General features: G+C 52.0%; 1 protein-coding gene across 1 annotated transcript in view; it reads right to left on the bottom strand.

The window, feature by feature from the left end:
• LOC100617139 (probable cation-transporting ATPase 13A5) overlaps positions 1–12,168 on the bottom strand; it is a 101,758-nt gene that overhangs the window by 55,240 nt on the left and 34,350 nt on the right. Inside the window, exons 9-13 of the mRNA XM_056797600.1 lie at positions 11,087–11,121; positions 10,832–10,930; positions 7,680–7,920; positions 5,781–5,938; positions 4,437–4,625 (exon numbers count right to left, since the gene is read on the bottom strand). Coding sequence (XP_056653578.1) covers positions 4,437–4,625; positions 5,781–5,938; positions 7,680–7,920; positions 10,832–10,930; positions 11,087–11,121 — 722 coding nt within the window. The remainder of the gene's footprint in view (positions 1–4,436; positions 4,626–5,780; positions 5,939–7,679; positions 7,921–10,831; positions 10,931–11,086; positions 11,122–12,168) is intronic.

Raw genomic sequence — 12,168 nt, 5'->3', positions numbered from 1 at the left:
ATCAGGGGAAGCAGTCACTGGACATCCTTCAGATCTCCAAGCAGGTCCCCACCTACCTAGGACCCAGGCATTCAGTGAGGACACGTCCCTAAAGACCCTGTGACCACAGCCTTTCCTTCCCTGTTCAAGTTTTGGCCACTCCCCTGTGGGATATGTGGACCTTGTATTTGTAACCTTGTCACTTCTCTAGTTGCTTCTAGGGTAGAAGCACTCATGGGAGTCACACAGATGCCACTGTAACTTCGGCAACTATCCCAGCCTGAAGCCCTAGACATTGCCTACAGTTAATACCTCTCTCCTGACAGTAGGCAGGGACAGTGCTACAACCATTCTCAGCTCTGAAGAAGCTACTGAAAACAGACCATTGCCCCTTTTCCCTTAGCTATTTGGAGAGGGGGGAGATTACATGGGCATTGTACCCCAGAAACTCAGGCAGAGTATTGTCAGGGAAATTCCTTTTCTCCCTTACATCCTCGTGACTCCTAGCCTAAAACATCTAATGACCCCTATAGAACCTTGAGAGGATTGTGCTCCTTTGATCCTCCTTTAGATTTAAGATGGACAGAGAGATGCATCTCCAGGCTATACCTCGATTCTATTGGGCTATATTTCATACATCTGTTTGTTTGCCAAAACCAAAGAATCTTTTATGAGGGTCATTCCCTATGTCTCCAGGCAGAGCCCAGTCAGGTGACCAAACCCCTGACCAAATGCCTGAGGGTTTACTACTCTAGGAATAGGAAGGGGAACCTCCAGCCTCGATGGAAAGGACCCTATGTTGTTCTCTGCTTTTATGCTTGTCATACAGGGCTAGTTCACCTAGTGGCCTTTGTCAAGGATAGCATTGATACTGTCCAGCTATGGTCCTTCACCAGCAATATCAAACTCTGACTCCTACCGAATCCCCTTATGAGGATACGGTAGCATGAGGCAGATTCTTCATGTTCAGCAGAAGAAGTAGGGAATGAAGGACCAGCCCTGGAACGTATTTTTTCCCTGACTCCCTCGCCCCCAGAGCCCCTGCAGTCAAGTTTATGAAGAACCAGTTATCATACCCTGGAGTATGCTAGGAACTGATAAGGACCCCAACCCCAGGAGTTCCTGTCACACACCCCCTTCCAGGAACTGATAGGGACCCTTAACCCTAAGGACCTAACCCTACTCAGTATTCCGATAAGATATCCTGTCATCCTGTTTTTGCAACTCAAACCTACCCTATATAATCCTTCTCTCTCCTTCTTTCAGGGTCTCATCTGCCTTGGAGGTGGTGGGACCCAAGCTCAAGTTTATAATAAAGCAGTACCTCTTGCTTTTACATTAACCCTAACCCTAACCCTACTTAGTACTAGGTGGAGGAGCTTTCCATCCTTTCATCTCAATCAGCCAGGGATCTGTGAACCCTTTTGATGAATATTCACCTCTGTAGAAGGTGAGAAATGGTTCCCACAAACAAAATTGCTGGGTAATTTGGAAGCTGTGATTGGCCCTTGTAAAGAGGGGAAGGGACAAGAAGCCACTATAAAAGGCCCTGCATTTCTGGGATTAGGGAAGTTGACTCCAAGAAGGAAGTGGGCTTCAAGAGTCATCTTCAGCTCAAGTCATCATCTTGACCTGCCTCTTGGAGGGAATTTGGGTGAGTGAATAGCTGGCTTTCCTTTCCTATCTTCTGGAGAGAGTTTACTCCAGGCTGAAGGTCAACAAATCCTGGCTGAGTTGAGCACCGGAGTAATATTTAGTTAGATAGGCTAAATATCTTCTCTACCTTTTATATTTCTTTACTTTCACTCTTTCAACGTCTTTTGTAAATATAAGATATTAAAAATCATTTCAACTTTGAGTAATAATACTTTAAATCCGCAACTACCATATTATTTATAATTTTCATGTTTTAGTCAAACCATTAAAATTTAATTCCTACAGTCTCCCCCCTTCCCCCCCCCACCCAGGGTTGAACATAATATGTACTCACAGTCCAAAGCTTGGGGACAAATGCTTTAGGGTTTCTGAGGGAAACTGGAGTCTATGCTGTTACAGAAGCATCAGAGGAGGAGAATGAACTTGAATCCATGTCTGTCCTTGGCCTCCCAAGCCAGGGATCTAGAAAGCTGGCCTTCTGCTCTGTCCTTGCCCTAGCCACAGCACCAGACTGCCTGGGGAAGCCAGAGAAGGCCAGTCATTCGCACCAAGCACCCAGGGAATCAAATGCAAGAGGAGGCTGCCAGATTCCAGAGATCTTTATTTTGTGCTCCGCGGCACTGAGCTCCAAATTGTAGGAGTTAGTCATTAAAGTGGCAGAAAGCTTTGCACAGTATTTCCCCAGTGAATTCAGAAAGGGCACCGATCAGTGTGTCTAGGTGACAAATCCCCTGGCTGCATCTCTTTCAGAGAGAGCTTCCAGTTCCATCCAGATGGAAATGTTTTCCTGATGAATGAAGCTTGTTCGAATATCCTTGTGTGAAAGGGAAAACAGAGCCATGGCCCAGCCAAGGCAAGCATGGGGTGGGTGGGAGGGTTCTGTGATGTGGAAAGGAAGCTCCCCCTACAGAGGATTAGAAATACAAGGAAACAGGAGCAGGGTGAGCTCGCGATGAGTGCAAACATGGTATATGGGTAGATAGTCTATGTAGTCACTGGTGTGGTGTGTGTGTACATGTGTGTGGATATATGTCACGTGTATGCAGATATATGTGTATGTACATGTTCCCAGCATTAGCACAAGGCCTGGCCTCATGGAATAAAAATGAGCCGGAGAAAGTGTCTGAACAAGAACAAAAAATGGACACTAGCCATCCCTATGATTTGTGACACGCTGGGCCTCTGAGCCGGGCATGGGTGCCCCAATGCAAGAGGCCTGCAGAGAGTCCTGGAGTTCTTTTCTCCAGAGACATTTGTTGAATTAGAGATTTTTAAAGGTGAAAGAGACCCTTAGAGACCACGTCCTCGACCCCTTTCCTTTTGTGCATGAGGAAACGGAGAAGCCTGAAGTGACTGGCCCAAGAGCACCCAAGCAGAGAGGGGACAACTCAGAGCCAGGGCTCCCAGCCTGGAGATCTTGGTCTTGTACCAGACTGCCTTTGCATGAGGGTCTCTGTCCCTGTGGCTCTCTGTCTCGATCTCTTCACGTCTCTGTCTTTCTATATCTCTGTCTTCCTATATCTCTGTCTTTGTCTCTCTGTCTCTGTCTCTCTGTCTTTCTTTATCTGTCTTTGTCTCTCTGTCTCTGTCTCTCTGTCTTTGTCTCTCTGTCTTTGTCTCTCTGTCTCTGTCTCTCTGTCTTTCTATATCTCTGTCTGTCCTTCTGTTTCTCTCTGTCTCTGTCTCTTTGTCTTTCTTTATCTCTGTCTTTGTGTCTCTGTCTCTGTCTCTCTGTCTTTCTATATCTCTGTCTGTCCTTCTGTTTCTCTCTGTCTCTGTCTCTTTGTCTTTCTTTATCTCTGTCTTTGTGTCTCTGTCTCTGTCTCTCTGTCTTTCTATACCTCTGTCTGTCCTTCTGTTTCTCTCTGTCTCTGTCTCTCTGTCTTTCTTTATCTCTGTCTTTGTCTCTCTGTCTCTGTCTCTCTGTCTTTCTTTATCTCTGTCTTTGTCTCTCTGTCTCTGTCTCTCTGTCTTTCTATATCTCTGTCTGTCCTTCTGTTTCTCTCTGTCTCTGTCTCTTTGTCTTTCTTTATCTCTGTCTTTGTGTCTCTGTCTCTGTCTCTCTGTCTTTCTATATCTCTGTCTGTCCTTCTGTTTCTCTCTGTCTCTGTCTCTCTGTCTTTCTTTATCTCTGTCTTTGTCTCTCTGTCTCTGCTCTCTCTGTCTTTGTCTCTCTGTCTCTGTCTCTCTGTCTCTGCTCTCTCTGTCTTTGTCTCTCTGTCTCTGCTCTCTCTGTCTTTCTTTATCTGTCTCTGTCTCTGCTCTCTCCATGTCTCTGGCTCTGCCATGTCTCTGTCTCTCTGTCTTTCTTTATCTGTCTCTGTCTCTCTGTCTCTGCTCTGCCATGTCTCTGTCTCTCTGTCTCTGTCTCTCTGTCTTTCTTTATCTGTCTCTGTCTCTCTGTCTCTGCTCTCTCCATGTCTCTGGCTCTGGCTCTGTGTCTCCATCCCCCCCTTTCTCTCTCCATGGGCTCTGGTGGGCATCCCGGCTCCCAAATGCCTCATGCCTGGAGCCTTCCTGAGGAACTGGGAGGCACAGAGCCTGGGCAGGATCCGTGCTGGCCCCGGGCGTTTGGAGTGCCATGCGAGGCTAGAAAAGCCGCCCAGCCCCAGTGCTCATTGCAAGGAGCTCCTCTTAGAACCCTGATCCCAACCCATGGGCCATGGCGGCAGAGCCCTGCCGGCGTCTCCCCCCCGTTCTCCCAGCGCCCCGCTCGTCTCTACAGTGAGCGTGTGAGGGGGAGGTCAGTGTAGACGGCCACGGCCGTGGCCCTGCCCACCTCCCTCAAGCCAGGGCCTTACTTTGTCGAAACACACGAGGTTGATCTGGCCGCACATGTTGATTCTCTGAGGCGAGATGCAAAAGATCTTCTTCCTCTTCAGCCTCTTCTGAGCATAGAAGATGCCTGTGGTCAAGGCTGCCGGCAACACGGGAGGAACGGAGACGGTGAGAAGGAGCAGGGACATGGTCACGGTGTCTCTGGCCGAAGTCTGGGGGGGGGACGGGACCCATGAGCGCAGGAGAGCGGTGGGCGGCGCCCCGGCGAAGGCTCAGCGGCTTCGAGCTGCTGGAGCATTCTGGGGGCCGCCGTGGCGCCGGGGGGCCGACCCCTCGGGAGGTGGGAGCTGGCGCCCAGCACGGCCCATTCGGGGCCGGGCTCCTGCCCACCACACGCTGCCATGTTCGGGCACCAGGCAGGCAGAAGGCCGAGCACTTTCAGACGACTATGCCTTCTTCTCCTTCCTTCCCCAGGTCAGAACACCAGAAAATGCCCGGGCAGCCTGGCAATGCCGAGCTCTCGTCCCCTAGGGGGCCTTCCAGAGCGCACGGCGCCTCAGGGGCCTCCAGGGATGACCGGCATCCAGGCCAGCCCCTCGCGTCACACAGGAGAGCCCCAAAGCCCGCAGGGCTCGCACACGGGCCAAGTCCTCACCCCATGGCCCGTGCCACGGGGCCCCAGTGCTTGCCGAGAGGGCGTCCTGGAGGCGGAAGGGCCTCTGCCTCCCTCAGCCCGTTCTTTGCCTGGACAAGAATCCCCTCATCAGCCTTCCTGGCAAGGGACCAAACAGCCTTGACGTGAAGGCTTCTGATGAGGGGATCCCCCCGTCCCAAGGCACCCCCTTCTGATGGAAGGATTCCCCCCCCCCAATGGCGTCCAACTCCGCCTCTTCGTGGCTCAGCCATTGCTCCTCGGGTCCTGTCTCCTCCCTCTGGCTTGAGGCAGCCTGACTGCAGCGCTGAGTTCGGATCCCTCCCCAGCCCGCCTTCACTGCTCAGGCCAAACCTCCTCCACGGACCCCAACAAGCCGGTCAAGCTCCCCAGAGACGTCACGCCCCCCTTTGGCACTCTCAAGGCCAGAGGAGAGGAGGGCCCGCCATTGTCCCTGCCTGGGCTTTCCTCAGTTTACCTGAATGAGAGAACGAGGAACGAGAGAACAATCGCGGACGCAGCCCTGGCTATATAGACAGCCACTGGGCTGAGGGCTGAGGAAAGCCAACAGTAACAGAGAAAACCTCCGACGGCACCCTTGAGGTCCGGAAAGACGTCCCCAAAGAAACCTCCAGCTGGGCTGGCTGCGGAGGAGGGACACGTGACAGCGCTGCCCGGGCCCCGGGGCCCACCGGGCAAAGCTGCCAGGACTCACCCCGTGGTACATGTAGACACCGAAGGCGTAGAAGAAGCCGACGACACCCAGGAAAGCCAGGAAGACGATAAACTTGAAGGCGTCGCTGTAGAGCTTGAAGTTGAGGGGCCGCGGGTACAGGATGGATCGCACCAAGTCGCCTTTGGCGGTGTTGAAGCCTAGCGAAGAAGTTACACGTTGGCAGGCTCGGCTCCCTCCGATGGCTCCTGGCCAGCTGCCAACGTCAGGAGGCCCCCGGCAGAGGGCTCAGCGTCCACCAGGTGCCCAGCCCCACGCTGGGCACCGCAGGCACGAAGGCAAAGAGGAAAACCAGCCCCAGCCCTCGGGGCTCACCGTCTGCCGCAGGGGATCGTGTCTGGAGAAGCCTGTAAGCCTGGGCGACTTAGCTGTGGTGAAGGGGGGCATCGAGGCCGGAGAGGAGCCTGGCACTCCTGCGGCAGCACCGTGACCTGGGAAGGCTGTGGGTCAGCCAGGGAGCAAGAAACCCGAAGAGGAAGCTGGAAGCTCCTTCCCCCGTCCCAGGACTACGCGGATGGCCAGAAGCCATTGAGGGTGGGAGGTGGAGACCCGCCAGGAAAGTGGGCAAGACGCCCAAGGGAGAAATGGACCCCCCGGCTGGACAGCCTCGCCTCTCTTAATGCAGCCCTAGAGCGAGGTAGCTTTTTCTTGGCCGCCTCCTCCCTCTGCTGACTTAGACCGAGGTCACAGCCAATAAAGGTCCTGGACATACATACACATGTAGCACTCGCGCTCTCTGTCTCTCTGTCTCCCCCTCTTCTGCCTCTCTCTCTCTCTCTCCCTCTCTCTCTCTCTCTCTCTGTCTCTCTCTCTCTCTCCCTCTCTCTCCCTCTCTCTCTCTCTCTCTCTCTCTCTCTGTCTCTCTCTCTCTCTCCCTCTCTCTCCCTCTCTCTCTCTCTCTCTCTCTCTCTCTCTCTCTCTCTCTCTCTCTCTCTGTCTCTGTCTCTCTGTCTCTCTGTCTCTGTCTCTCTCTCTCTCTCTCTCTCTCTCTCTCTCTCTCTCTCTCTCTCTCTCTCTCCTCTCTCTCTCTCTGTCTCTCTGTCTCTCTCTCTCTCTCTCTCTCTCTCTCTCTCTCTCTCCCTCTCTCTCTCTCTGTCTCTCTGTCTCTCTCTCTCTCTCTCTCTCTGTCTCTCTCTCTCTCTCTCTCTCCCTCTCTCTCTCTCTGTCTCTCTGTCTCTCTGTCTCTCTGTCTCTCTGTCTCTCTCTCTGTCTGTCTCTCTCTCTCTCTCTCTCTCTCTCTCTCTCTCTCTGTCTCTCTCTCTCTCTCTCTGTCTCTCTCTCTCTCTCTCTGTCTCTCTCTGTCTCTCTCTGTCTCTCCCTCCCTCTCTCTGTCTCTCCCTCTCTCTCTGTCCCTTCCTCCCCCCCCCTCTGTCTCTCTTCCTCTCTCTTCCTCTCTCTGTGTCTCTGTCTCTCTCTGTCTCTGTCTCTCCTTTTTTTCTTCCTTCCTCTCCAAGGCTCTTAGTGACTTTGTAAATAGCCACCTGCCCAAGGGTCCTGGGAGAGCAGAGCAGGGCAGGGCAGAGAGGGAGCTGGGTGGCTCTGCTTGTTCCTCCTTTCTGGCTCATGCTGATGGCGGTCAGTCAGTCTTTCAGTGGAATGGAACCAAGAGCTGACTGTGCCATGTTGGCTGTCTCCGGCTCTGGCCTTAGAGACCTCTGCCTGCGCCAGGGCCTTTGATGGTGCCTGAATTTAAGACAGTGACAAAGGAGAGGGGGAAGTAGGACACAGCCCCTCAGGCCCCTCTCTGCCATCACTCGCACTCAGGGCTTACCAGGTAGCTATTCATCTTGCCTGAATGAAGCCGTGGCTGCCACAGCGGGAAGGGGAGTGGGTCGAGGGATTGCTGAGCCTGTGGGATGCCCACTGTGGCCCTTCACTCACCTGTCTGCAGCACCACGGCCCTGACTGGCCCCGGTCCCACTGGCTTGGTCTGGATGACCTCAGTCCCACAGAAGAGGACGTGTCGCCGGTAATCCTCCAGGCTGTGAGTCTTCCACGGCATAGAACTCTCCACCTGCGGTAAGGGGGTCTTCGTAACTGGAATACTTTCCCCTAAAGAAGACGGTTCTCCATTAGCTCCTCTCTGGGTCTGTGTCCAGACCCATCCGTATGGCTGGCCCAAGTGTCAGGTAAAGCCCCTCAGAGACACTGGGCAACATTCAATCCCTGACGCCCGTCGGCATCCCTGAGGAGGTGTCCAGTCTGCTCCTATTCTCAGCCAATTTGCTATTTTCAAACGCATCACCTGGGGACAGCTGGGTGGCTTGGTGGATTGAGAGCCAGACCCAGAGATGGGAGGTTCAGGGTTCAAATCTTGCCTGAGACACTTCCTAGCAGTGTAAGCAAGTCCTCAGTTCCTTTTTGTCTTGGAGTCAATGCACAATATAGACTCAAAGACAGAAGGTATGTGTTAAAAAAAAGAAACATTTGGCCTGTTGGTCAATGGAACTATATTCCATAAGTGATCATTCAATCTCCCACCTCCATGCCTTTGCCCAGGTCAACTCCCCCGCCCCGAATATTCTCCCTTTACTGCCCCCCCCAAGAATCTCTCACTTCCTTCCAAGTCCAGCTTGGGCATCACCTCCTACACAAGTTCTTTCTGTCTATCCCTCCCCAGGAGCCCCCTTCCCTCTCTTAAGAAAATCTTTATATACTTATGTATATTTTTATATACTTTATATATTTTTATATGCTTTGTGAATGTATATCCTGAGTATTCTGAGTAAAGTTTTCTCCCCACTCATGTCCCTGAAGGAAAGGAACCTTCTGGAGAGTCTGGAGCGCTTCTGCCTTTTTCTCGCTCAGTGTCCCTGACATTGAAAACAGAGGCCAGCACCCAGAAAACTCATCCAGTTGAATTAAACACTTTCTTCCCCAGGGAAACGAGGGAATGGGACCTTCAAAGTTCTCTACCAGCCTGACATCTTCAGCCTGTTTCTGGGATGCCCATTTTACAGGAAAGGAGACTGAGTCTGCGAAGAATAAGGTAACTTTCCTAGAGCCCCTCAGGGCCCGAGTTTGAGATCATCCCTCTCCTCCCTGGAGGCTCTTTCCTAAGGACCTTTGGGTGACAAGGTTGCAGGCAGGGAGCCCGCCCTGTTGCCTATAGACAGCACATGTCCCTTGGCTGGGCACCAGGCAGGCGCACCATGAAGCTGAGTGTCTCTGTTCTCTTTATGCCTGGCTCAGATTGCACTGACAGGCCATAGGGGTGCCTCCCTTCCTCTGTGCTTGGGGTCGCCTCCTGTGGACAAAGGTGATGCTGGAGTGTCTGGGCAGGACGCCCAGCATCTGTCTGGGAAATAACTCACAGGCTTGCCCCTGCCCGCTGCCTCTGGCCTTGCCGAGGACCCCAAGGGTTAGGGGCGTCACAATAACACCTACCTCACTGGGTCAAAATGACAGACCCAAAGTCCTTCCCTGCCCAGCATTACTACATGAATCCTCGCTATGTGAAATCCCAAGTGACCTGCCCAGCCCAGTCCAACAGAAGCAGCACTGGAGACTTATCCACCCGTGGGCCATCTGCATTTGAAGTGAACAGGGTGGAACAAACACCATGCAGAGACCGTACAATCTGAGCCCTTCCTCCCCCAGGACTGAAGTGGCCTAGAAGAAGGGGTGGCCTCCAGGGGTTGGGGTGAGAAGTGGGTGCGTCTATACTTGCTGCCTATTTACAGTAAAGGTAAAGGTGTTTGCTCACGGACCCACAGCTGGTGGGTATCCCAGGAAGGCAGCTAGGTCTTCCTGACTGCGAGCTCCAGTAGCTCTGTTACATGATTCCCCCCACTTCAGTGAAGAAGACTACTCTGAGTTCTCCTGCTGGCCAAGCTCCTTGAGGACCGCGTCAGATCTAAAGCTCTGCGAGGTCTGATCCAACTGGGACCTCCTCAGGGGGTGGACTGCCTGGCTACCACTCAAGGAAGAGCTGTCCCAAGTAAGCCTCATGACCAGAGAGTTGGCCACCAGTGAACCTCTTCAGGCCCCCCAATGTCCACCGACGTCTCCCAAGTGGTGATCGGGCTGAGGCTGGCATTTACTGTGCCGATCACTCACAACGTGCTCATCAGGGAGCCCCTGTATTCCAGATTCTGGGCCAGGTGCCGGAGGAGCACCCATCCTGAGAAGATCATTGAAAGGCATGCTCTTGACGTTCCCTCCCAACACTTCCTGCTAGAGGTGATTTGGACAACAGCGGCTCTGAGGCGGATTTGGGAACCTGGCCCATTCTGGTTCATCTACGTCATTCCCAGCCATGCCCAAAGAAGAGACGTTGACCTGACACTGTGACTGAATGGCCACCCACGCCATTACAGAGATCCAGTTCCTTTCCCACTTCCTGGAAGTCCTCTTGAGACATCATGGAAGAGCAGGGAAGCACCACAGCCATGTCCAGGCATGGCAGGAGAAGAGAGAGGACAGGAAGAGAGGAAGAAATTGGTCAGGCTCGTCTTTCTCATGCCTCTCCCTCCAGTTCTGTCCACTTTCCATCACAGAAGTCCTTCTTCTTGGGCTGGCTCCTCAGGCAGAAGCTGTTGCAAGATGCTGAGATGGCCATCAGCTAGTGGCCTTTTAGCCTCTCGGTGATGGGGACGTTGTCCCTGGATCTGAAGCTTTGTGGGCACCATGGCAACCCTCTCGGGGAAGGATGTGATGTCGACGCAAAACTTTCTCATTCTCATTACAAGGTCATTAGACATTTCAGGGATAGTTTGTAATTATGCTGAGCAGTTTTCTGTTTAGTGCTTTTCCTTCTCCGCTTTAAATGAAGCAGATCCATTTTTAATGGAAAATCTGCTTGGGTGGAAGCATTTTGGAATAGATAATGAGCACCCTTTTCATTTTGGGTGATGTTGCAGTCTTTGAACAGCATTTTTCCATCTTTAGACCATTTGTAAACAGAAAAAAGCAACAGTTTGTAAGCAGGAAAAAAACACCAAAGTGCTTCCATGTCAATGGTTTGTCTCTCATTACAATATGCACAGTTGGAGCGTTACTGCTCTAGAGGAATGTTAGGGGAAACGGCTTACAGACAGTGAGTGCTTCAGGAGCCGCTCGGGTTCCAGGCTCTTACTAGGGCAACAGCGGAGGGCACAGAAACCCTCCTCAAGAGGACCCATCTCCATGCCCTGTATGAAGGATTTCCTGGCCGGCGGGTACCGTGCAGAATGACTTGCCAGAGGCAGCTTGAGCATCTCCTCCCTTTGAGAGGCATCACAAGGAATTGGGGGGCTGGCAGAAAACTGGGAAATTCAGCCTCTGACTTGCAGACGCCAAGGACTGACCTGCTGTTTCACAGGGGGCCGAGCTACCCAGCCACCTGCAGGAAAAGAAACATTTGGAAAGGAGAATTTTCACGTTAAGGGTGAGAAATGATGGGTATCGCTGACGGTGATGATGAGGATGGCCATAAGCAAGTTTTTCACTAGAGGTGTCTTCTCTCAGCTCAGGGACCCTGTGGAAGTCTCTAAGGTAATACCCGGAGACCCCTCCCCTGGCTTGTCTGGCTGAGGTGGAAAAGTTCCTAGCCCATTCACAGTGTGTCTGCCATCTGAGGATCAGCCCAGAGATGTTGAGAGGATGACAGAGCCAGGGCAGGCTCTGCTACCAGGTACTAACTGTTCTGGTCATCCCAAGCGGTGAGGATCCTTCCCAAAGTGAGACGGACTTTCATAGAATTACCAAATCTCAGCCCCAGAAGGGACCTCCGAGAGTGCCAAGTCTAGGCTGGATCTGAACTGGGATCCCCTTGGCAATACACTCAGCAAGAGACTTCTGTAGGCACTATTATTTTCTCCATTTTAGGTAACTGAGGCAAACAAAGGTTAAGTGACTTACCTAGGGTAACGTGGCTAGAGATTGTTCAAGGCAATAGTTGTACTTCTTCTTCTTGATTACATGCCTGGTGCTCTAACTACCATACCTCCAGCTTCCTCCAGAGGAGAAAACTGAGTAATTTCTCAGAGATACAAGAAAAGGGATTTGAGAGAATCAGAGGCATGCTTTGGTGTAGCTAAGGAACTTCCAGGCTTTAGGAAAATGGAAGAAGGTGGGAGTCAAAAGCTGAGGAGGAGCAGTAATTTGGAGAATGGGAAATCAAGGGTCTTCATGGTTGGAAGGGGGCTCTGTAGTTAGTCTGTACAAACTCCCTTTATGCAGAAATCTCTTTGATAGTGTCTTATGGAGGAACCTAAGAAAAATTAGGTCCACTGAGGAAAGCAGCCATAAAAGATGTGCTTGTAAATTTGCCTGGGATTTCACGGCAGGGCTGGATCTCAAAATAGCAGCTCAAAAGTATTGTCTTGCTAAAGACATTTCCTGAAAGCTTCCTTCATAATAATATTTGAATTGTTCATTATTTTGATGA

Source organism: Monodelphis domestica, chromosome 5 (genome assembly GCF_027887165.1).
Source record: "Monodelphis domestica isolate mMonDom1 chromosome 5, mMonDom1.pri, whole genome shotgun sequence".
Lineage (NCBI taxonomy): Eukaryota > Metazoa > Chordata > Mammalia > Didelphimorphia > Didelphidae > Monodelphis > Monodelphis domestica.
Note: the sequence above shows the minus strand (reverse complement) of the source record. Positions and strands in the feature narration are given on the sequence as shown.